This window comes from Cinclus cinclus, chromosome 3, assembly GCF_963662255.1.
Source record: "Cinclus cinclus chromosome 3, bCinCin1.1, whole genome shotgun sequence".
Taxonomy (NCBI): Eukaryota; Metazoa; Chordata; class Aves; order Passeriformes; family Cinclidae; genus Cinclus; species Cinclus cinclus.
This window is the reverse complement of record NC_085048.1, coordinates 73,337,338-73,364,386: the sequence shown is the minus strand read 5'-3', so window position 1 is coordinate 73,364,386 and position 27,049 is coordinate 73,337,338. Positions and strand designations below refer to the sequence as shown.

The window sequence follows — 27,049 nt, the reverse complement described above, 5'->3', positions numbered from 1 at the left end:
CTCACCATTGATTGCTCCATTCCTGGGAAAGCAACTTGCAAAGTCTTGACAATTTCTCTTTGTATCACCAGACATCAATAACACTGTTAGCAGCACCATTAACCTTCTGTGGCCTTGGCTTAAAGGTGAGCAGTGCCAGATCCAGAGCATTGCTGACTGAAGGAGGACTACACTAGAACTGAGGTGCCCAAATTCAAGAACCCATTTTGGTCAAAATTCCCCTTCCCAACCTGCTGCTTTGCAGCAGTAGATACCTAGCCTGTCCCCCTTGGTGGGACTTGATTTGCAGTGTATTGACATGCTGCGTGGACACTGCAGTCCTGCCCCCACTCCTCCTTCCAGTCAGCAGCAGCTGGGGCAGTAGCACTCTCCAGCCACTGAGGATGCAGACAGAGGCCTGTGCCACCTCCATTCCAGCCTGCAGACAGCTTTGCCCATCCCTTGGGCAACTGCAACCAGCTGCTGCACCCACTAAAACAAGAGCGGTGGGGACCGGTCCCCTCCACTTCTCCCATCTCCTGTTGCGGTTGGCAGTGGCAGACCAGCTGTCTGCTGGGAGAGAGAGACAGATGTGTCCTTAAGCACGTGAAATATGCACCTCATGAAACTGAGCAGAAGTTGTATTTCCCAATCTCCTCTACTACCCCACCACAAACTTGGCTCAAGCTGGCCTCCTGTGCAGCTGAGAAAGGCTCAGCACAGGCCACAAAGAGAGGGAAAACCAACAGAGAAATAAACCTCCCCCTGCCACAGGAAGAGGGGCTGTACCTGGAAAAGGGACACACACCCACACTCCAACCTACATGCCAAGCGATGCTTAAGCATTTTGTATGAGACAGCACACAGACTAAGGGTAAAAACAAGCTCAGTCCCTTTGTGGAGTTGAGTAGCGTTTTGAACCACTGAGACTGCACACATCTCTGCTGGAATTTAGTTAATTTATTCAACGATGCAGAAAAGAATATAGGACCCATCAGCCCCAGGCTGTGCTGAATTTTCAAGGCTGACAGAATTTATATTGCACAAGGAAGTGAGTGACACTTTTCTGAACTGAAGTGAATTTTATGGCTCCCAATATACCTTTGTTTACTTCTTTTATTTAAATAGCCTTAATCCAACTCTTTAAATTACATACAGTCTGATGGAAAGCAACTGACAAGGCTCACAACTGGCTGTGAGCCATTGCTAGAGAGAACACAAAGGGGTGGACATGATCTTTGGGTATGATCTGAAGTGGTGATAGCATTCATTCATTCATCTGCTCTTCTAGTTGCTCAGATACAGACCTTAAAACATCCCTTAAATATATCACTTAAAACTTCATAATGTCTTGGCACATCTCTGTATAAAAATCAGTAGGTAGCTTTTGAAAGACTTGTGTCTACCCAGAAGTTAGGAAAGTGGGTTTGTCAAAACCCAAGCAACAGCAGTTGTATATATAGTGCTTTATTGCTACTACTGAAAAGTTCACCATAGAAAACTTAAATATTTAATCTGTAATAAAAAGTACATCAGCGTGGGTTTTTTAAGGTAAACACAGTACTTCAGGTATGTCCCTTTAAATGGGACTTCAGAATATGTGAGGTTGTTTTAGCCAAGCTTTATGTTTTCTCAGTCAACATGCCAGCATCTGAGTAGAAATTATCTCCCTCACTCATTTTGGATTATGTTATTTTCTTCTCAAAGTTTCAAGACATATCAGCTCCTTCACATTCCTGGCCTTTGAAAATGAGGCTGAAAAATGCATGGAATCCATACTATCCATTCTGCTGCAAACTTTGGTCATTTGTAATTCATGTATCTGCTGATTCCTTTTGGTAAAAGTCAGTTTTACCTTTAAATGAGAAACAAGACTGAGGAATTAAAGCAACTGCAGAAAAACAGGCAAACCCAACAATCACTTGTTCGACACACGGTAATTTCTTGGCTGTTAAAATAAATAAATATCTGAGTTTCAAGAAAGGCCTAAAAAACCAACAGCATTCAGGAATGTAAATGTTACAGAGTGGTTAAATGAAAGGGGGTAGAGAAACAGGGATAGTCACAAGTGAGAGTAAGTGGTTTTTAACCCCCTCAAAAATAACAAATTTGTTTCTAATACTGCATTTCATGTTTTCACAGTAACATTATTCTAACAAACAGATGGTTCCTTGAGCCTTAATTGTCTTTGAAACACAATTTGAGACACATAGAGCAACACAGCAGTGTGGGGAATACGTCATCAAAATTCGGTTCCTTCTGGAAACATCCAACTTGGTGGCATGTTACTCATCATTATGGGGTAGAGATGCACTATTGCCAACATCTGTAGTTTTTACTGAAAATCCTGCAGTATTTATTGTTTCATCTATAAAAAGCTGTTTCCTGGAAAAAAGTCATTATGTGACAATCTTGTTTTTCTATAAAAGTGTGGGCACTCACAAGTAGTAAAGCTGAATGCTCAAACACAACTAAAAGTTACTAACAACATATTTCTAGGGGCTAGCATACTCCTATACTAACATGTAAACTCTAGCATTGGTTGCTCCTGAAGACTGTATGGAGCTACTGCCACAAAAATAATCAAAAACAGGTAAGGCTATAGATACAGTCTCCCTGGGATGTTTTAGGTAGCAGAGCCCAAACTTGCAGAAAGTTATTACTTCACTAAGAAGTTACGCAAAAGTCATCTTTGGTCCACTGTGATCCCTGAGTGAGAAAAGGTTCAACACCTCTGAAGATATGATCTCTGTTCTTCACTTCTGGAGAGCAATTATGCAAGGCAGTGGCTATTACATCTGGGAATGGACCTCCAGACAGGTCTCAAGAGTTTCTTGTTTACAGTATTTTCTTCTCAAGAAACTGTCACCTCATCTCAAACAGATGATCATCCTTTCAATACAAAGAATTACTTAATTTCTCTGACTCCCTGACTGGTAAAAACCAAAAAGCAGCTTAAGTGGCAGACTTAACTGCATGTCAAACTCTTTCAAACATTGATTCAAACCATAAGCAAGCCAAAGAATCCAGACCAAGCTGTAGATCTGATGATTATCCACCATGTGGACCACTCTCCTTTAATAGCAAAAGAACTGTGTTTTCATGCAGAAATCTTCCCTGTAGACCTGTGATAAGGACAGGGGCTTGTAATATTACATGACTTCAGGTTTTGTTGCTGTTTAAAAAGTTTTTCAAACTCTTATGGCTTCATTTGTGATCTTGGACCTCTGGAGGATAATAGGTTGGGAGAGTATCAATGCAGACTGACAGCTCCGAAGTTCCAAGCTTCAAGTGAGCCTGCACTGGGTTGGATTCACCCTCCAGCGCAGTGCAGTTTACCAGCTGCAGTTCTTTGGTGAAGCAGAATTCAATCTGGCCAATTGTTTGTGCTTTTTCACCCTAGAAACATGAAAGGTAGGATCAGTCTCATGGGAAGGAGAAAATAAATCAATTCTTCAGCTATATTGCCCAACCTATAGAATGCAGTAATGATTATTTGTGCATTTACCAGATGAAAAACGCAAAGAAAAGTACAAAAGGCAACCACAGTGAACAGCTTACAGTACAAACTGTTACTCAGTGCCAGTCTGGGGCTTGTTTAACTAGTAAGTCTCATCATGAAGTGCTGTGACACATTATCCTGGCCTTCACTCATCTGCACAGGCCATGGAAGCTGTTCACCTCAGTGACGAGCTCTCGGTGTACTGTGTGAATATTGAAGGGCACATGTGGCCCCAAAGACACTTTTCACCAATTCTTCATAGCAGGACAGGAATTGAAGCCAATAAAATTCTCCATACAAGAGAACAGAAACTAAATTTTATAACAGCTTTTACACAAAAGAATACAGAACAAAGCTGTCCGTCAAAAGGAGCAGAAACATCATTTTTGGATTACAGGACAGGCTAGGAAGAAAACCACTGACCATGAATAAAGCAGGCAGGCATGGATGCCGTTCATGCAGCAAAAAGATTACAGGAAAATCCCCCAAATACTCAGGTCTAATAAAATGTGGAAAAAAACTGATTTTGAAACAATTAAGCAGAACAAAAAGATACACACAAGACAAAAGTAACTGTGGTGAGGTTGTTTTTTTTTTGTTTGGAATTTGTGTTGCTGGGGGGTTTGTTTAGTTTGTTTGCGTATTTTTTTTTAAGAAGCGTAAGAACAGAGAGTACGTCTAATCCATTCCAAGAGTCAAAGTACCTCCATCATGCACTTCAGGCATGGACAAGTCTAGAACTCTGAAAAAGGCCTATCTTCATATAACTGAGATGTACATTTTAATTTATATTACCCAATACCTTCAGCAGTTAAGTACAGGAGACCCAAGCTATACATTACCTTCATGTACTTGGAGCAGTATCCCAAGTGTACTAAAAGCAATGGCAGAACTACAGTGAACAGAGCTAGAAACTGGGGTTTGTGTTAGCTTTGTATTTCTTTAATGTCAAAATGTGGATGAGTGTACAACCCACATTCAACTAATATTCCTTTGTTCCTTAAGTAACTTCTAAACACGTTTAAAATATTGTAACCTATAGATTCTTTTCCTGTTAAAAAACCTATGAATACAAAAACCTCACAGCATTACCAAAGCAAGAGTTGACAACACACTCCAATAGCAACTGTATCTTAGCAAGTTTTCATGAATTGTTGCCTGTGTAGGGGCAGTAACTCTGCCACGAGTTTGCAGCAAATTACCTTTAACAAGAAGGAACCACTTATAAGAGTGAATGCTAACCTTGTGGGTTTTGTTTTTTGCTCTATTCTTCCATAAGAGCAGAGTACCCCAGCTGGAAAAAAAAAAGAAAGAGCTCTACAACCTACACATGTAGATGTTCAGAATACTATTTTGTTCCTTCCAAGGCACTTCTGGTTCAGATATGGTGACCTACACTTCACAGAACAACATCTCTGTGTACCACATTTTCTACTGCATCACGATGCACAGCACAATCATTGGCAAGGAAAAGTAAAAAGACATGGAAACCGGAGACATGATTGGCTCAAAAGGAAAGACTACAGTGATCCTGAACCACAGTGAAGCCCAAAACGCCCTCTTTTACCTCTTTAGGTATGGGCTTTCTGGAACAATCTCAGAGACAAGCTTCTGAGCTGCTTTATTTCAGAAGGATTCTGTTCACTGAGTAAGTTCTTCATGCAGAACTCAAGAGCCATGTCCAGTGGAGGGAAGGCTGCTGCTGAGAGCAGCACCCTCACCAAGGCTGACGGTCACTGGCTCCATTCAGCTCACTCTTATTGGTTTTAGTCATCTACCATGCAGCTATTAAGCTTCAGCAGGCACGGTGGAAAGTGCTCAGCTACAGCAATACCTCTGGCATGGTGGTTACACCATGCATGCAAGAGATGCAGGTTTAAATCTTTTAAGACAAAGAGACATTTAAAACCCAAGTCCAAGAATCAAACAATACCTCTATGCAAGCTGGTGTATCCACAAAGAACTCCTAGACCTAAGTTTCACCATATCAAAGATTTTTCACTCTATTTTTGCTGTATTTTTGATAAAAAGTACTCCTTAAAAAATGAAGTTTTTCTGTTCATTTGTTTTTTCCATTTTGAGAAGCTAGGGGACTTTTTACCTCTTCTGGAGGAAGGCATTGGATCTTTGGTGTTACCCCATAAAATCTTGTAAGAGCTTCCTTTATAGCAGTCATCTGAAAAATTAAAAAGCTTGTAGAGATTAACAGGTCACAAGCATACCTTCCAAAAGCTGCCATACTGGTTAAACTCTCAAAAACGTTTATAAAAAGCACAACCTTAAAGAACTATACAATTTTTAAAAGGTCATATGCTCTATATAAATTCATTGACTCCTACTGAAAAAAAACCATCCATGCACATGATTTTATTCTATAAAAAGATTGCCTCTTACCTTGTAATATGAACTGCTTGGCTTTATCCCAGCTTTCAAGAGACAACTGAAACAAAGATAAAACATTTTAAAATGTTTCCTGTATGCAAACACACCTTCATAATCATTAGGTAAAACAGATAATCTTAGGAACCTGTCAAGCATTACAGTAATGGGAGCAAGGCCAACTTGTCTTTCATTTTTTGCCAGCCTAGGAAAGGCCATTTTCTGAAAGGACACTTCCCATCTAACTTGGCAGGGTCAGGAAGAACCCTTTCCCACACATTAATCCGAGAAAATAGCACAGTTCAGTCTTCAGACACAGCTAAGGGAAAGGGAGTTTCAGAGTGCTCTGTTCAGTGCCAGGTAGGGCATGCAGTTTAATTGCTTCCTTTCCCCTGCCTTGAGTCATTCCCATGTGCTCCTGGCCCTGCAGAGGGCACAGGAGCAGACATGTGAAAGAATTCTAGGCACCCTCATATTCAAAGGATGGGTTTTCTGTGGTGGGATACACACAGCACGCTGGGTGAGGCATACAGCATGTCAGTCAGGATTAATGTCACTAGCAGGGCAGAAACTGTTCCCAATAGATATGTTCTTGAAGAGGAAAAGTTGGTCACATGAGAGAAATGAGGTAATGTTCAAGAACCTCTACCCTGTGTACCCTTTCCTTTAGGCTCAGTCCTGAGAGAAGTTCATACTTCCAAGCTGACAATACTCAGGACCCAACACATGATGAGTCTGTGAGTCCCAGCTTCTTCTGTTAGAAGTGGGAATGGTCAGTGTCTTGCAGGATTTAATCCATAAATGCTGATAATGCTCAACCCTTCCCTTTCAAGGTCAGTTTTGGCACAAGGAAGATTTTACTCAGCTGACTAAAGGACACGCTGTTTTTCACTGTCATTTACACTACATATAAGGAGGCAAATAAAATAGATGATGTTCTGTTAATTCTTACAGAAGGCTGCATGATGTCCTCTTTTTAATAATTTGCCTTTTGGAAACGAATTTCTTAATCATTGACATTTTTCCTCATTCAAGTAGAAATGACATACAATGAGAACATTTTCAGTCTTTTTTCTCTTCAGTAAAGATAAAATTAATTATACTTATTTTCACAATAGATAATAAGCTTTCAGCAATTATTTTCAACATGCTTCAGCCTCTATTCTTTTGCCGTGCAGCACATGCTGATACAGAGTCACATTATTGGTCACTGTGCCATCTGTAAATGTTTTAGTCACACCATCACAGCTGTTTAGGCAATTGACTTAGACACTTAATTTTAACATTACATATGACACACTCAAACACTGTTGTGTAGAAAAATCTGCTACAGTTTTAAAAGAATTCTACAAAACCGAGGTGGGAGGGAAGAAAGACTTATTTCTTTTGTGCACATGCAAAATAAATGAAACTAGGAGATTGCTTGGACAGGATACTGGCAAAGTATAAACAGGATGAGCTGGTTTGGGGTTTATTTGGGGTTGTTTTATTGAGATTTTTTTCAAGACATGTATCCTCGTACAAAACTATTTCCCTTCTCAGATGCTATCCTCTTATGGTCAAGAAATTTAAGTCAAACATCCTGTCGCCCATACCAAGTACTGATCAGGACAGGACTCTAACCTTCTGGCATTCACCTGCAGCCAGAACACATGCATACAGCACTTGGACAAGCCACAACAGTCTCATCAAGACTTTGAATCTGGAATGGCCAGTGCTTTGGAACCATAAGGAGGAATCAGCCCCTAGGACAAAGCAAGAGTGTCACTTAGAGGCTGTCAGACAGGACAGAAGAGGGCTGCCTGCAGCAACTGAATCCTTCATAACCTCCTCTCTTGCTGTTGCCTCTCAGCCTTTTCCCAAGATGTCCTGCATGATTTTGCCTGCAGCTTGTCCTTTCCCCTGAGCAGAATACTGTCTTAAAAACACGTGTTTGGGACTCAGCATGACTCACAAGTTTGGTGGGAGGTTGTCACTTGATTTAGAACTTTACAGGTATCAAGATACAGCCTGTAAAGCTTCTCAAAAATTTACTGGCTCACACTGTCTAAAATGATGCTGCTAAGGATGCTGTTGACTTATCTGACTGAAGTGACCAGAAACTGCTTCTCAGGGTAAAAACTCTTCCTCTGAACTTCAGGACTAAAAATAATTTCCACTAATTCTCATTTCCTCTCTACTATCACATTTTTAGACTTTCATTTAAGGCTAGATTTAAAACTTTTAGGAACTGTTTGAAACAAAAGCCAGATCATCGAGTTTATATACGTACCCATTGAGATCAATATGCTGGTAGAGTTCTAAGGCTTTACCAAAGTACTTTTTCTGAGAATTAAGGACTTCAAGTGTGGCTGCACAAGTGCCATGTTTCTCCCACTCATGTTTCCTGTAGGAGAAAAGCAAAATGCAAATTTTAGAACACATTATTTGCAGATACATGTGCTGTATAAGCTAGTCATTGTACTTTAATCAAGTATCTGAAAGGTTACATACATGGAGTAAGACACTGCATTCAAATCTATCACACCAAAGTAAACCCAAGCAAGATCACTCCCACCCCATTTCAATTCCCACCCCACTCACTACTCCCATTTCAATTAGAGCAACATCTATATATTCATGAAGTAAATATCTATCATGCTCTTATGATACAGTATATTTCCACAAAGATGTTTGGAGATCAGAATGCAAAGAATTTGCCTAGAAAATTACTAAGTTTTTTGTAAGTTTTAGTTGAACTTTTTGTGTTAAATGCACCTTCAAAGCACTAAATCTTTTTCTGAACTCAAAGGATTAAGCCTTATTTTGGGTGAAACAGTCTAATTGCACAAGCTGCTAAGATTTTAGCATCAAATTTTATGCTGGCCTGTGGCAAAATTTTCACAGGCCTCCTCTCAAGTCTTGCTTCTAGTTCACTATCCATCCTCCTAACAGCAAGGAACACAGAGCAAAAGAAATTCTTGCAGCGCACAGAAGACAAACTCAAACAGGGCAGAAATTGGGAAAAAGACAAAAATGTTTCTATCAATTCTGAAGTCCATTGAAAGACTAAACAGTACAATCTTGAGTGACACTGCCTGTGGATGTCTTTTTTTTTTAATTATTTCCAAATTTTCACAATCCACTTGTACTATATAAGTATCAGTTCAGCAGATGCACACAAAGATCATATAATCAGATTATCTAAACTCCAGCCATAATCACAGCATCCTGTCACCTTATGATGCCTTAAGTACACAATCAAAAAGCAGAGAAGGACAACTATTATTCACTTGAAAGCCTACCTTGGAATTGTCCATTCATATTAAAAACTTCGGATTTTTCTTAAGGAATTAAAATGCCTTAAAAGAAATTATGTTCCAATCTAGAAAAACAGTGCACTACTTCTGAACAGAGAATTAATAAAGCAACTGTGGTGTCAGGAGATTTGAGGCAGGGCAGAAGATGCTTTACTGTAAGACTTTCACTGTATCTTCCCAAATTCAGCCTTGTAGAGGGTTCTTATCTTGGCTGTAACATTCAACCAACTGCATGTCAAATTAATCGTTTATTGCCTGGAAGAGTCCAGTTTTCATGGGCAGATTTCTCCACGGGGGATTTTAAATTACTGTCGAGAAAAGACACCACAGTTTTAAAGTAAACAGAAGGTCTTTCAGGGGTAAACTCAGCAAGAGATATGGTTAGGTTGGATCAGAAGCAGACAACAGTCAAATTCAAAGGGCTGCTGAAACAGCAGCAAGCTGGAGGCAAGGCTTTGCATGTAGGATGACAATTTTAATTCAGAGAACGTATACGTGTATGTATGTAAACCTAATGGTGAAGTGTTTGTGTTTCGAAGACTTTCAGTAGTACTTGTATTTAAGTGTCCTGCTCTTTCTAAAAAGAAGGCAGAAATAGAGGGCCAAAGATCTGCTGGCATTCAAGAAGCTCCATTATTGTTCCCAAGGAGTGGTTTGGTGCAGTCTGCACTGACATTGTCTGTGCACCACCATCTGCAGCAAGCCAAGAATGCACCAGGCCCAGTGTTTTAATCAGTCCTATGAGCTTCCAGAATGGACAGAGACTATAGTCTCCACAAAATATTTACCAAGACTTTAAGATGACACCCTTCAGAGTGTTACTTTATTTTGCACCACAGTCATGCTGAAGGAAAAAAAAAAAAAAAAAAAAAAGGTACTGATGCCAGTGTTCATGAAGGCCTTCATCCTTCTGCACCTCTTGCACCCACAAGCTTGGTGGTAGCACAGACCTGCCATCAGTAACTTCACTGAGCAGAGAAGTAGCTACCATGACATGGTGCATTCTATTTTTCTATTTTCTCTTCTGTGAGGAAACCCAAAAGGAAAGCTCTCTTAAGACCAGCAACACAGTGAAACTAGCTAGGTAAAGAGATCTGGAAGCTGCTGTTGCAGCTAGTTGTGACATCCCAGGAGTCCTACTGCTACTCAGATTTAATGTGTCAACAGCAGCTGTTTCTGCTCCCTAGGGACAAAGGGAAGAAACATTCCCTCACCAAGTTTCATTTCTCTAAAACTTCTGCCATAGCCCTCTCTTCAGCAGCTGTATTTTACAAGAGAACAGATCTATACTGTAAATGAGACTGGCAAGACACTGCTTCAGCGGCCTCCTGGACACTTCCTCTCATGCACAACAGATCACCTGAACAACTACTCAGATAGATTTCTACAAAATAATATCCAAAATGCTTTTTAGGGCTTTCTTGTACTCACCAGAACTGGGTGCGATTCAGAGATGAATGAAGCACATCAGGCCAGTAGTGTCTCATGTCTGACAGAAGATCCTAAAAATACCACAATTAATAAAAGCACCTACAGCATTGACAAGATGTTTCTTATACAATCTACATATATGGATATATTTTCTAACAACTGAAGCCTCATCTTTCAGTGTCCATAACTGAAACATTTGGTTGAAGAAAAATAAAAGGTCTTTTTTCCCCATATTCTGCAAATGCTGCTGTTGGAGGTAACAGGTGCAACCACCTAAATATCTGAACATACTGACATACTGCCTCAAAGAAAAACTTTCCTTCAACTGTCCCTGCAGAAGTTGTTCAATCATGCAGTGTTTGACATTTGTCGGCTCAAGCCTCTTATCCCTGTTCATAAATGATTTTTTAAAAATTTAATATGTTGGGTTGTTTGTTTTTTTGTTTTTTTTCAGTAGAAAAAGAACAAAAAAGGACTACTGGCCTAGGAGAAAACACACAGAAAACAGTACTCTAAACTCTTATTTTCTTTGTTCTGATTTTGCAGTAGAAAATGTGAAGACAACACCAACTGACTGAATTTTTTCACAGGCACGTTTTGCCACTGCAGATACATCACCTATGTGGTGGTGGACCTCTAGATTTTATTAAGAAGGATGTGGTTGAACGAGCCAAACTGCATGTTTCCAAAATCCAGTAGATAAAGCTGCTAATGATCACAAGGACAGCAACTTCAAATAGTACCAGAAGCACTAAAAATTTCTGGAGCCCTGAAAAAAATCATACCTCTCAGCAAACATTAAGAGTGATAGTATAAACTGCAGATTTTGTATATAGGATGTGCAAAAGTAATTGCACTTAGCTCTGCCTGGTATGTCTGTTTTTGTTTTAAATACCTTGATCTCTGTGACATTGAAATGCCATGTCCTATTACAGTCTTCAGCTCTGTCAGGCCTAGGGAAACAAAATAAAATTGAAAAAGAGGTGTCTCCTAACTCACTACTGGCAACTAACATATCATTAGCCTGAATTTTAAATATGCAGAATTATAGCTGTAGATTTTACTTAAAAATACAAGTAAACCATCAGAACCTACAGTGGTTTAGAACTAACACCTTCAAGACATTAATTATGGCCAAAAGATTCCTCATGAAGATTCAAAAGACACCCAAAAGATTTTGTGATTTCTCTGTTTGGCCCTTTGGTCCCTTTCATTCTATGTAAAATTTATTCAGGTGTGCCAATGACTTGAAAGGGTCTTGCACATGATGTCACTGGTGTCACTAATGTCACTGACCTTCTAAATTGCTACCCCATCTGATCTTTCTGCAAGTATCACCAAGACACTCTCAGGGAATCAATACTTAATGCTGTTCACTTTTCCAGGAGGCACAGCTTAAACTCCTGTACTGATTTTAACCTGCATTTGTCCAGAAAATTTTTGAATTGTTGCCAATGGCATCAAGTCCAGTGAGTCTCCAAAAAAAAAAAAAAAAACCCACAAAACCCAACAAAAAACCAACAAAACCAGACAAATCCCCACCCAACAAAACCGAATCACTAAACAACCTCGTATAAAATTTGATTTTTCCTTTCCAGGCTGAAAAAAAAAAAAAGACTCTATGATCATACCACAATCCATGGATTGTCCAGTACTTTGGTGGGTCATGACAATCATTTGCATTCATCTGTAAGAAACAGAAACACAGAGTATTTGCTGTATGTATTCAGGAGTTCAAGTTCAAAGGCAAAAGTAAAACCTCATTCAGTGATGGCCTGAGGCTCTACTGTGACATGTTAACTTTTACTTGCCAAACCAGGAACTGGTGAACTCCTTGAAGAGTCACTCGAAGCTGTCATGGATTATGCCACTTTGGGACATACTGGCATTAAAATTTTGAAGCAGATCAGTGAAATCTGAACAGACAGCATAAACAGAAGTCAAAAGGACAGGTTCTGAGGTAACAGGAAGTCATCTGATCCACACTAAATGAACAGAGATTTATCTGCTTTTATAATATTCCAGGTGGCAGCTCTCTGTACTTTTTTCATTACCACATCTTTTCAAGGAATGCAGAGCCATTAAAATAAAAACATGCAAAATAACTACAATATAGGACAAGTAAAAAACCTTATTTTAAGAATTCAGGACTAGTTTTATCATTGTATTAAAAGTGAAAAATGCAAAGAAGATATCAAATATATTGCTTATTCCAAGTAAAACAGACTTATGCTTCAAGGATTTTGACTTGAGGGACAAGACAATTGAGAGAAAAAGAAAGACTAAATACCTTCCTACAACAACAGAAAAATAGAGCCTCCAATAAAAACTGTTGATAATACAGGAATAATAGCCTATAGTTTAATTACTGTTTAGAGCAGTGACATATCTGTGAAAATCACAAACTAAAAAAATCCATGTCACACATCACAGAATACCATTACTGCATTTTCCCTGATTATTCTTCTTAGCAATTACAGCTCTTTCAAGTAAACATTTTTTGCCATTAACTAACAACCTCCCCAGACGTTCTTATCCCGTAACAATATCTTTCCTTTCTGGCTCTGCATTCTGTCTTAATTACACCACAGCGCCTTTTATAGCGCCTTTTATGTGATGCCAGAGCAAGATCAGAGTGTAGAGAAGAGCAGAGACAGACCTGTAATTTCACTAATTGCCTCCCACATGCCACAGGCCAGTGGCAGCAAAGCTGCACAATTCTGCAAGACATTCTTGTTCTGTGTCCATTTCCTTTCTCTCTTGCCAACAACAACACAAGCAATTACACCCATCAGCAGCTTTCTCTTCCTAAAAGGAGTATTTTGAACAAGCACACACTGCAAATGCCTAAACAACATTGCTCTGTCGTGACACAAACTCAGTGGAGCTGGAGGGGTTTGGCTATCTAGCCCAAAGTACAGCAAATTAATAGTCAACAGCTTGCTCAACAGAGGGGGCAACAAAACAATTGTGCTCCTTATTCAATCTTTAACTGCAGTTCTCAGACATGCTAATGGAATACCCAGAGCATTTTAGATCTGAAACTGTGGCACTAACCTTCCTAGAAGTTTCTTCTATCAGCTCCATCAGACGGTGTTACCCTGTGTGCTGGCAGAACTGGGAGGTCAATGCAACCTACAGCACTTCAGTTCGCACTCTGCATGCTTTGGCCAGCTTCATTCAATCTCCTTTTTCATTCTAGCTTTAATATCTTTCCAATGGTCATTTTAAATTAGTATCATAAAAAATGCAAACGCTGGTATGCGAAGCTGGGTATCCCTGCTTGCTTATGCAAAACCACTGCTTGTCAGCCTTCCTGTTTATCATAGACTGATTGCTGGAGGATTAATTCAACTTCAGGCAACCACTAACTTGAAACAGAAGTACAAATATTTATTTTCAAGTGGGCACTGGACCCCCTATATACCTATATTAATTTGAAAAAGAAGCACTGTTTCCTCCTCTTTTAATGCAATTTGATAATCAAACCAATCTGAATGACATGACCTATAAAATTGAGCAAAGTGCTGGTGAGGCTGTAGAGCACCCACCACGCTGAGAAGGAATGCTACAGCAGAAGAATCAGCCTATTTGTAACAGCAAGCCATTGCACACACAGCATGTGCCACAGGCATGGAAGCTTTTATCATCTCTGAAATGCCAAAAAGTGAAATAGCATCAATGTGTCACCTGTTAGGCTGCCCAAGTTACAAATCCCTTGGTACAGCAGCTGGTAAATGCCAGAGCTACTGGATCACAGACAGATATACCAAATTGAAATAAAAAAATTGGCTTCTGGGAAGTGAAATATTTAATCCTGTTCTCCCTTCCAACCACTTTGCTTAAGTAGGCCATCTCTTTAATTAAGATAAATTAAAAGCTATTTTGTAATGAAACATGGCATCTGCTAAGAAAAATTCTTGCTTTTCCAACTGTGGAGAGAATTCACCTCTTCAACTTCTTCCCCCCAGCATGCATTACTCCCCTTCCTCCTTCTCTCCAGCCCCTGGGGTCAAACACATAAATAAACGAGCCAAATTTATAAGGTTGCTGAAAAAAATTGGGAGGCAAATAAAACAAAATCCCTTCTAATTGAACACCTCTCTAGCAGGAGCTGATAGGCTAAAACCCTTCACAAATATAAAGACCCACAAAACCATCTAAACTAGACCTTAGTCGCAGAAAAACTGCATAAATTGTAGGCATAGATTAAGATCTATTTTATGAGTTACATGGACACTGGTAAAAGCATTTTTTTTTTGTTCCAGAAGAGCAAGAGCTGAAATGACCTTGACACACCTGGCTTAAAACGTAAAGAAATAAACCTAAGGAACTTTTTGATCTTATGCTAGATCACAATAGTGTACTGCCCTCACTTTAATTCTTTCTGTATTATGTGACAACTTCTATTCTTATATAAAAAAAAAAAAAGAAAGAGTGTTTGTATTCTTCATTTAAATCTCTGCTATAAAAGGCCAAAACCTGAACTTGGGAAAATTTTTTATCTCATATTAAAAAATAAAAATTTAAAAAAAAAAAAAAAACAATCTGTTGCTTAACAGTCAAACTTGAATTTAGGCTATTCTGTTCATTACTCTATTCTCTTTTCCTTTTTTTTCTTTCCTTTCATCAGCACACAAAAAGCAGTAAAAGGCAGATGTCAGCAGGTTCCATTTCCCTATTGTCCTTCCCATTCCTAACAGAGAAGGAACTGAATAACTTACAAACTCACACTGGATTTTCCACATTTCACACACACACACAAAACCACCACCACACAGAAAAGTTTATCTTTCTGCAATCTCCAGGATGCAAAAGCTGAAATAAACAGTTCTCTTTTAAAAGTTCTGGAATAGAAGGTCTTCACAGCTCCGTAAAAAAGGAGTAGGAAAGTCTCTCTTCTTGCCCTTGAGTTGCTCTTAAGTCACACTGATTTGTTACTGAAAAGTGTGGCACGAATTAGCCACAGGCACAATTTTTTAAGGGAATGTGAAATTCATAGTCAGTTGAGGTCTGTGAATCTAGCTTAGATATATTTGCATAAGACATAGTCACCTTAGGTCAATTATATGGTACTGGAATTTCTAATTACATTACAAAGAAGAAAATTCTTCCTTCTTCAACCTTTTCACCATAGTAGTCAGTAATTAGGTCCTGGGGTTATCACTGCTTCCATGACACCACTTTATTTTAATGGGTTAGTTTGGAAGATATGATTACAAAACATTTTCCAATTTAATTGTGCCAATCATACTCGGTATTAAAAAGCACCAGCTGAACACTTACTTTTTCAAGCCCAGGAAGAGCTGGGAGAGATGTATTCTCAAATTTCTGGCAAGCTGATCTGTGCCCTCTAAATTTTGAAGAGGGGCTTTCAGGCCATCAAAAGCCTAAAAACCTTTACAAGGACAGATTGGTAAGAGAGGTAGGAGTTAAGATGCAGCTCATCCACATAACTCAAAATACACTATGTATGAAAGAGTTTTTAATCAGATTCTTTTATATAGGAGGCATAAACTAAGAAATACTTTCAGAAAAAAAATCTCACAGCTTTTTGCCATAAATGATATGACTTTTGCTGTTTCTTTCATAGCTTTTTCCTTTCAACTGAATAAGAACATTAAAGCTATTTACACCCTGAAAAACACCAGTTATCATATATAAATACACTGAACATGCAGAAAAATCTACCTACTTAAAAATACTTGAATTAATTCCTGAATTTAGGAACTCCTCTTATGTAAAACAAGAAAGCTGTTATAGGAGTAGAGTTGAGATCTTGTTTCTTCATATGACTCAATGATGGGAAACTAGGAAAAAAAGTCACTTAAATATTATTATAAAATCCCTTTTTCTGCACTTCTTTGAATGCTCTTACTACAGAATATCATAAGAAATCAACAAAGTACTAGGATGCCTACATTTTCTGATGCTCAATACCTTCACTACAATTTTACCAGGTTACGTAAATTATTTGTCAATTTATCAACTGCACTACCCTGGAATTCAGAGAAGTAACCAGCATAAATACATAGTGGGAAAACTGGTTGGTAGGGGTTTGTTTTTTTAATCTTGGATTGTTTCATTTTTCTTTTCTTAATTTTCCCAATTGTTCTCATCTCATTCATGTAAGCAAGGGTTTGCATTGCTACTGACTTTGAACACTGACTCGTGCTAGGCACTACAAACTCTTCAACACAAACATCCCTGCTGCAAGTCATTAACACTGATGTTTAATCAACAGAAAATCAGACACAAATGGCATGAAATCTCTCCTTACTTCCAATCAAAAACAGGCAAACAAACAAAAAACAGAACAGTAGTCTTGGTCTTTGGTCTCAGTCAGTCACACACATCTGACTCTTGCTACTGATATTGCTCTCCACATTTAAGCAATGTAAAGTACAGCTACTTTTCCTCAGACATTTAGGCAGCACATGACTTTAGTTGCTATTGCTTTTCTATCTATTTCCAGAAACAGCACCTAAACCACAAAAATTAAAATTCTAATGTTGTAAAAAACAAAAAACCTAAGAAACTTTTCTCACTGCAAAGACATTTGGCTGAGCCTAAAGCTACTTTATTATCCACAAGGTTCCTCAACCTTATGTCAGTAAATCCGATATTTTTAACTTAACTGTATGGGAAGAGACCTTTGAGTACTTGTGTATAGGAAAAGTGTTCTATTTATCAGATGGCAGTAGATACTTAACAGCAATAGTACCTCTCTTAGCTGTGCTTTGACAAGTGTACGTTGGACGGCTGGGCTCATTTTGGGTTCACACTCCTCAAATACAGCAAAAAAATGCAGAAATTCTCAGAGACACCTGCCACAACATCTTTACAGCTCTTTTTCTGACTGAATCAGTATTTGATGACATCACAGAAATACTGGAGCCATCATTACAAAGCTAAAAAACTTAATTGTGCAGCAGATAGTTCAAATACTGATCTGTCTTCAGTCAAACAAGGCAGGGAAGTCTTCCTATAGAGTCTGATGAAAGTCTAGGATTAAGTTTATAACTAATAAGATGTCACAAATTCTGTAACAAACTTAGTGGACAGTACACCCTACACTGACGACTCTTACCTGCAACACACCACAATCTTTTCTGCTATGGCTGCTCTGCATTGCTGGGAGAAGTAGCAAAAGTTGCATCAAGATCATGAAAAGCCTTTACAAAGGCATAACCAAGATTAAATACTTAATGGGCTTCATTCAATCTGTTTTCACGTATTTATTATCCAATGCTACCTCTTTTAGGATGAAAGAGAAACACAAAAATCTCACCTTACATACAGTCACTGGCCAATGATGAGCAAAATACAGCTTTTTCCAGGGATGAGAGTGGCTGTCACTGGAGAGAGACAGACAAATTTATTTTTCTTCAAGAATTTTAAAAAGAGGAACAACTTCAGGCACACACTCCAAACTAACAAGTCAGAGAGAAAAAACATAATTAGGAAACCTGCTAATATCCTCATTGTTAAACAAATTCTCCTTCTGGCACCCTACCTCCATATGCTTTCCATTTCTCAAGTATGGAAAAAACATTGTTCTGCTTTATATTTAGGAGACCACTCACTGGCATGCTTTTAAAATGATATTTTTTTTAAAATAGGTGTCTTTGTTTATGATGCTAAGAATCTTCTAATTCTTCTTGACAGAAATATTATCTAAAGAAAAAAAAAAAAAAAGCATAAAACCTTCTCAGAACTGTAACTACTCTTCTAATAAAGAAAGACTACAATCGCTCACAAACTATGTAGTTTACACTGCAGGACATGCAACTGGATCTTGCAAATGTCTCCAAACTTTTTGATTTAAAAAAACATTGAGAATAAAAAGTAAAGTGCAAACAGAATTCTAACTATGTCAGGTTATAGGCATTTAATTCAAAGAGCACATTTTAAAATACTTATTAAAAATTGAGTAATTTTTAAACATTTAAAAAGTGATCAAACTATGACAGAGTCTTAAGGTTACCTGTGGAAGAATTTAAGGGTTAGTCCATATTTTACAGGAACATGCCTCTTTCAAATCCTCTAAGAATGAGATTTATAACTTACAGACCCACCAGTACTATCTTATTCATATGCAGAGGGGAAAAAAACCCTCAAAAATTTGTTCAAGAAGTGTTGGAAGCCTGTATCACATTACTTCTATAGAGGCCTTTTCCAACAGTTTGGAGCAGACCTATTCTGGTTAAAGTAGAAGTAAATAAAAAACCTGTTGCATCAGACACTACAACAGATACATGTAGTTATTAAGCAACCAGACAAAGTAATTAGATCGAACAGCAAACGGGGAAAAAAACAGAATTGTAAGTTATTTAAACTGACAGCATTATGTGCAGAACTGTCAAAATAAATTGTTATTCTCTGGTAGCTAATAGCCACTTGTCAGTCATTAGTTCTTGCTAGAGGATATATTACCAAAATAAAAAGGAAAAAAGAAAAGGAATAAAAGACAGCTAATCGCTAATCCTTCTCAACATGAGTACAGCCTAGGGATGCTTCTGTGTTATATCATGCCTCAGTTTTTTTCTCTAGTTTTTCTACTTTGCAATGGCCACATTTTCTCTTTAGCGTTCACATCTATCTGTGGTTTTCTATATAACTGAGGAGAATAGCTCTAGAACTTACCAGGACACAGTCTTAATGAAAACTATTAGCACTATAGGGATGTTTACTGTTGCCGTAGAAACCTGAATAGAGGAATTGCCCCATATTGCAGAGCAGTTAATTATCTTGGTTTTAAAAAAATCCTTGCTTAAGAAATTATTTCATTAGACTTTTTCATTAGATCTTTTATCTGCTCTTGAAATAGCAGCTGAACTTCTGCAACGTCCATCATGCCAAAAAGAGTTCTCCTAGAACACACTTTTTGGCTAAGGATAGGTCAGAAAACTGCACTTATTAAACAGAGCATGTTAGGCTCAGAACTGAAATCCAAGGAAAGCCATTTTCAATACCTATGCAGCTTCAGAGATATCCCCCCTTCTCTGGACCTGAGTTATCCTGCTCTGTGCAGGTCAGCAATGTGCCTCTAGGGCTGATTCTTTGCCAAGATGGCCAAGCCAGAGCCTAAATCCTGGGCACTGAAGAAACATCAGCAGTGTCTAAGCTACCCACCAGCTGCAATGCAGGCACTGAAAGAAATTCAGCACTGAACTGAGCACCCCTAACCATTCTCTTGCCCAAGCTCTGAAAGGAAGCAGAAAAGTTTATTTCCTCATATAATGCAATAGGAATTTCAGCTTTGACCACAGAAGGGTGTGACTTGGAGTGTGGTTTCTCCCATGGCCAATTGGTATGGAGGCTCAGATTTTGCCAAGGTACAACAGCCACCAAAAGGTGATGCAGCAATCTGACACAGCCTCAGTTGGGATATCATATGAAAAAGAATTTTATATTGTCAAAACTGAGAAAATAGCAAGGAAAAAATGATAAACAATGCAAAAGTTAGTGCAGTTCACACCACAGGGATTACTCCAGATTTTTTGCTGTAAATTTAAAAATTATTTTCAGTTTTTGTCATTACTACATCACAACTCTACATGATTCATCTACCAGCAAGACTGGAAAAGTTTTAAGTGCAACAAATGGAATTTAAGTTTCCCCTCTTTCTTCATACACATGACACATATACAGGTCTCCTCAGGCATGACCCTTGCTCCTCCAGTTAATGTAGATACCTTATTATAAATCACCTAAGGGAAGAATAGCACATCAAAAATAGTACATAACAACATCACAGTAATAGTTAAATCATTCTGAGCTGCACTTAAGAATGAGTTGTCAGACATTTCATTTTAAAGCATAACTTACCTTTGAGTAAATGTGTTTGAAGTACACCAACAACATAGTGCCATGGAAAACCAACCTAGAATCCAATAGTGCAGCTTTGCAGATTTCATCTTGTTATCCAGATAGCTGTAAAAAGGTGTTAAAAGAAGAAATCTGTTACCTATCCAGCACACTTAAATGTTAAAATGCAAAAAAACACTACTATGTCAAAAATAGCAGGTAACAGTAACTCTAGGTAAGATTTACAACCACGTGTAAAATACTGATCTCTTTCAGGGCTGTACCTGATTGCCCAGCTTGTATGGTCATTTTCATAAACTAATGCCATGAAGGATGAGATTACCATTTCCTATTTTTTTCTTTACTTGTACATGGTTGCAAAAGAGCCACCTTCCAATTAACAGAAATATATAAATGTTCTACACAACTATACGTAATTGAAGACTCAGAGTCAGCTCAAATGCCCAAAGTGATTAATTAGAGAAACTTTGAAGTTAATATTGAATATACGTATTGGATTGGCCAAGGCCAATATTAGAAACTCACAGGAAGCCAAGTATGATGTGCAAAGATGAAATTCTGTCTAAATGCCAGTTGACTACTAAACTAATATTTGAAAAAAAAGCTGCTAAAACCACATGAGTTTCTGTTCTTGTTAAAAACATGAGAGAGCCTTTATGAAACCATGCACAATTTGCCTACTTCATGGACCTTAGAAGTAAAGGGATAAAAAAAAAAACAACAAATCAACCTTCACAATCAGAAGGACTTGCACTTGGCACAGGTCAAAAATCCCAACTGTCTCCCAAACCTGTCAGCCATTTCACAGCATTTCAAATGCTGCCTTCAAAAGAGGGATGTACATGCATATATTTACATGCAAGTTATTAAAGCCTCACCAAACCTACTTCCCAACTTCCTCAAAATGACAACCCTACACCACAAGACACTGCTTGTAACCTAGGTGACCCAAGATTATTCACTACACAAGTCGTATTCTTTTTTTCTATTAAGGTTTTTTTTAATTCATCCTTTACAGCAGTCAAGTAAAGCCTGTTCTGACACCAGCGAAGACATGGCTGATTCAGCCATTACACTGAGAAAAGTCAGTGTAATTCATATTCACAGCTCATTATGAAGAGGAGCCCATTTTCCCACAGTCGTTATGCAGCTCTGGACCCAGGTTGCAGAACCCCACAGTTCTGCAAACACTGTGCCAGAGCAGAAGTACAAAGGAGGGAGCCTCCCTGCTTGCAAAATGCCAGAGGATTTCAAAACTCCTGAGGGGCTTGGCAACAACAGTAACAGTTAACCAGCTAAATTTATCACAAGGTCTTGCTAAATTGTGAGGGAGCTAACACCTTTAAGACATTCTTCTATTTCATATATTAATGCCTCTCTAACTTATAACAGACACATTATCAAGGCAGTTGGTCTAACAGAAGATATAATAAGACAAATATTAGTTGCCAACCATTAATTTCCTGATCTAGTTTCTTAAAAAAACACCAGAAGGAATTTCACTCACCAGGTAAAATAAGAGAAAAATAATAATTTTTAAAAAATCATTTGGAGAGTGCTACCTGTATAGAAAAGCAAACAATAATGTAGAACTAATCTTTAGCAAAAGCAAGCTAAAGCAAGACATACATGCTGTACTAAAGAAATTTATAGAGCCATACAATGTATAAAAAAGTCACAACTAAGTAATTAACTGCTGGATTGCCAATTTCCCCAAGACTTCTGTACCCTAAGTGATCTCCAGTCCATCATCTGAACAACAGGAATTAATGATATGAGATTCTGTCTTACAGACGTGCTTAATGATTTCATCTTCCATTATTTTCAACTGAAAACCAACCAAGCAAGACTACTTTTCTGCATGAAAAACTATCTGCTCAAGACAAAACACTGAGAGACGTAAGGAGTATGAGATTCATGTAAAATTCTGCCCTACCTAAAAAAAGCAGGAAGTACCACTTAAAAGATGGTAATGTCGCACATCACCAAAAAAAAAGCTGCAATCTACAAAGGTGTAGAAGAAACACCTTAAGGAAGTCGATTATGAGAGAAAAATAACCCAGCAAGAGTAACAGCATTTCTTTTGATGTAAACTGGTAGGCAGAAAGAAGCCTTTTTTTTTCTTTTCAGTGACTGTTGCAAAAAAAGAATGAATGCGATTATCTCCTTTCTCACTGGACTCTTATGTTTGCTCAAGTAATGACCAGGAACAGAGGGGGCATCAAAAAATGCTGCTATTGGAGCAGCAGAAGGTGCTGATTGATTGTATGTATTGTTCTATTGAACCCTGGAAGCAGAACATAGGGCAACAAAGACAGCAAGCAGGTTTGAAAGCCCCCAGTCGGTAACTTTCACTTTTTTCCACTGACAAACAATACATAAACTCTCTCTTAGGATTTCGTTCAGAAGAGAACCTTGCAGCTACCACAACTATCCTGACAGACTGACTGGTCTATTCAAGCTGATCTGTTATTTGTCTGAGACACTGATGATGGTGGGTGGAAAGTGCATCAATCTCACCTTAAAGTCACCTGAATAATGCACATTTGAGGAAATACACGCATCCAAATGAAAACTGTATTAACAACTAAGATGCATAAAGCATGTCCATTTTTAATAAAAACAGCTTCTGTTTACTAAAAATTACACTAGATTACTAATTTCACAAATACAAGAACGAACAGATTTAACAACTCTTACCCCAACTCTTCTCCAATAAGAAGCAGGGATTTCATGTTGTGAAAGTTAGTTACAAAAAAAGTCATGATACTCCACAAGATTTCATAATGTAGAAAACTTATACATAAAATTATCACTTGAAACTAGGCTATCAACTCATTTCCATTATGGATAAAATTCCAAAGCACGAGAACAGCTTTGGGATGACTGTTTGTTTACTATATCTAGAAAAGGAATGCAAAACACAAGTTTCTGTGTGTGTATTAGTAACCCGGTCAGGACAAGGTCACTTTCAGTTATGTTAACATTGTTCCATGCTGTTTCCAAAATTACCTGCCCAGGCTTATAGATGACTAGATAGAACTTGTAATAAACACTGAGGAAATCCTCCTGGTAACACATTCACTATAGTTGGAATTCTAATACACCATCTTGAGGGGACTGCTGATGTAGCACATGCTTCTTCTGGACATTAGACAATTAGTCTCCTCTTCTTTTATTCCCTTATTTTCTTTTTAACAATTAGCTTGACTAGAAAACCCCTCATTAATATAAAATTTCCTGCTCTACAGTTTCCTTCAGCAAAATCAGAAAAGAATATGCTGCAGAAGACCATCCAAACATCAGCAGGAGATATCCATGGTTATGACATACCTTGCACGCAGCTAAATGCTGGCAACAATGTCCAGAGATAATATTTAGGACAGTCAGCCTGGCATCTAAAGCCACAAAAATGAACACCCAAGGCTTTGGTAACATCCCAAACAACTCAGCACGCACTGCATCTGCCACAACGAGACAGATAAGGCAAGTCGCAATACTCTAAGTCAGAAACATTAATTTAATTTATAAACAACGCTCTTGGCTCCGGCAACTTTTCCCTTCGCTGTCCACTCGCAGCCAACCATGGATCCCAAGCCCGAGCGCCGGCCCGAGTAATTTTAGCAAGAAGCTCTCTGAAGGCTTTTCAGAGCAGCACTCACGCCCACCGCCACGGCAGGATTTCAGCAGTACCCCTCTCACAGCGCTCGGCGCGGCGCAGGGCCCGAGCCCGGGGGCAGCGGGGGCCGAGCTCAGCACGGCGGCACCTCGCCCTTCCCGCACGGCAAAACCAACGCACGGCTCCGCTCCCGCACCGATGAACTCGGACAGCAGAACGCTGTCCCGATAAACGATCATCACCCAGGCGTCGGCACGAGCCGCAAGGAATGCAAATAGCACAAGCACCGGAAGCGGGAGGCCTCCAGGCGACAGCAGGATGCCAAAGCCGATGTTAAGCGTAAAAAAAAAAAAAAAAAAAAAAAAAAAAAAACAAACAAAACAAACAAAATTATTAACAGGTTTTCTGCCTCTGGGAAATTGCTGGCATTTATTTGGCTGATTTTCGATTTGCTACGCATGGAATTTAACGCATAAGAAGTGAAAGCTAACACAAACTGAATCCGTCCCAGGCCTGCAAATCCCACCTTCGCAGTTGGCGCAACTGAGAATCTCAGCGGCAGAGAGCCCACTCAGAAACACCTCGGGCGGACCGAACAGCAGCTCCCTCCCGCTCGGCTGCCGCGGCGGGAGCGCAGCCCCACGGCGGGCAGAGGGAGCCGAGGTAGGCCGGAGCAGGGACCCTTTCAAACCCGACCTCCGCTGATCTCGAGTCCAGATCTCAGCGCACGCCCCGGCCCGCGTTACCTTCCGCCCGCTGTCCCGGCGCTGCCCGCAGGAGCTGCCCCGCGCCCGCCCCTTTCCCCAGGCCGCGCTCGGCCCCGCCCCGGAGGGCGGGCGGCGGCACCGCCGCTCCCCACAGCGGCTGCCGCCCTCTGCCCCGGCGCTGGCAGCTGCTCCGAGTTCAGACTCGGGGGGCGGCGGCCTCGCTGCCTCCCGGGAGCATCCCCGCAACATCTCCGCAACATCTCCGCAACATCCCCGCGGCCAGCCGGGCACCGCGGGATCAGGCCCTTGTGAGCGCGGGCAAGAAAGGAGCGCCGGGTTGCGGCGGGCTGCGAAGGAAATTATTTATGTGGGTGGTTTGGCTCGTCCTGCTTTTTTGGATGGTTGTTCTTTACCATATTCAAGGATTTAGTTATGTTGATTTCATACTGAGCATTTGCACGGCTCGGAGGTCTTCGAGAGTGCGATGGGGACTCTAAATTAGACTACTGACTAATGCAAGCCCAGGAGCTGACGCGGGCGTCTGTGGCGTGCTGCTCCAAACAGAGAAGTTTGAAATGGTAACAACTCGTGTTTGGAAGAAGTAGGAAGTTTCTGAGGAAGGAGCCCCAAGGGATGAGTCAGGATTTGGCTCAGTATTTTCTCAGCGGTATGTTAAGCTATGAAACATATTCTGACCCCTCATTCTCTGCCGATGCATGAGTCATAAATACAAAGTGTGATTATTAATTACTATTACATGGTTTTGAACTACAGGGGGTATGTTGCAACCATCCTACATTAATGTACTTAAGAAATATGTGGGCAGATCTGCTTCCACAAGCAAAACAACATTTGTTTTAAACAGATTAATCAGTCTTTGTAATGAAGTCTTTGTTCAACATCTCATAACAGTTTTATTAACTGGTAAAATAATTTTAATTATGCTTACGCATTTACGTGGTAGGAAGGAGGATGAGGCAAAACTAGTTTCTGCATACCTTTCTGTGGAAACGTGAAAATGTGCGGGATGGAATGAGTGATCCGTCTGTTGTTGTCTAAGAGGTATCAAAAATTTCAGGAATTTTCTCGAAGAGTCACAAACAGTGAAACTTCAGATCCTTGTAAGCAGTGTGGATTGTCCCTCGTGTCACATGAAGGACATCAGGGCTCCACGTGGCACTGAAGTCTTTGTCACTGCCCATTAAATCAGTAGATAAGCACACCGAGTTGTTCTCTCAGAGTGGTTTTTCCTTTTATCTATGCAGGCCAGGGGTGAAAACACTGGGCTGTACTGCACACATGCTCTCCAGCCTGCAGGGTCATGTGCTCCGGTGCTAATCTTGTTTGAGGTGCAGCAGGGATTTGGTCTCTGACGGTGCCAAATTACCACTTTGCACGTTGTGAAAACTGAGCCCAAGTTTCCCATTGGTTACAAAGAGAGATCCAAAGTTACTCAGAAATAGTGTAGGCCTTTCGTATATTGGGACAAAGAAGCCACATTTTTATGTTACAGTATAAAATAGTGCATGTTAATGGAGGCTGTTATTAAAAAGAATGTTTTTGTGAAATATGCAAAGATAGACAATGGATAGCTACATTGAATAACTATCTCCTTAAGACTTTATATTTAATATTTATCTATCTACTGTGATTTTTTGTTTCTTTATTGTTTTTTATCTCCTGATTGCTGCCTATTAGTACTCATAATGCTATGAAAAAATGAGGGAATGTCAGACTATTTGAAAACTTTCTTTTAAATTTCATGAAAATTATATCTTCCTCAAAAAATAATGAACAAATGTGGTATAGATTTCTGTATGTTTATGTACTGAAATGTGTGGCATGAAAAAAACCCAACCCAAAATTAGTTGAAATGCTTCAAAAGAGTACATTTTTTGCAGCTTTCAGCAGTATACATTAGGATTTAAGAATCAAGATAGAGACTTTCAAATTTTTTTGTCCCTAACAGAATGTGTTGTTTTGCTTTGATTATTCCCATTGCACAAATAGAACAAACAAATCCAGCTAGACTTTATTCCTAAAAGTGTTATAAGGAACATTTACAGTACTCTGAGCAGATGAACACGTTTTGAAATATGTGTGTATTCTCAGCCTAATTTTAAGTCAATAGACTTGGTCCATATATTATTTTGAAAGCTAAGTTTGTTTTAAATTCTGTTAATAGCCTGTAGTTATGTGTTTCTATGATTTCCACAGAGTTGACTTGGGAATTACATACAGTCAAGATGGAAACATTTCCTTAAACGTGAGACAGTTTGAGGCGATGCACTGCAATGGGACA

At 39.2% G+C, this 27,049-nt stretch overlaps 1 protein-coding gene across 1 annotated transcript; it reads right to left on the bottom strand.

Moving 5' to 3' along the window:
• Nucleotides 1-1,016: 1,016 nt before the first annotated feature.
• On the bottom strand, nt 1,017-24,918 carry RNASET2 (ribonuclease T2). Its single transcript, XM_062490216.1, has 10 exons — nt 24,567-24,918; nt 20,422-20,526; nt 17,882-17,948; nt 12,222-12,277; nt 11,486-11,543; nt 10,591-10,661; nt 8,133-8,246; nt 5,876-5,921; nt 5,583-5,657; nt 1,017-3,378 (listed from the first exon to the last, which is right to left on the bottom strand). Exons 2-10 carry the CDS (start codon nt 20,508-20,510, stop codon nt 3,187-3,189), a joined length of 768 nt encoding a protein of 255 aa, XP_062346200.1. The 5' UTR covers nt 20,511-20,526; nt 24,567-24,918; the 3' UTR covers nt 1,017-3,186.
• Nucleotides 24,919-27,049: the final 2,131 nt, after the last annotated feature.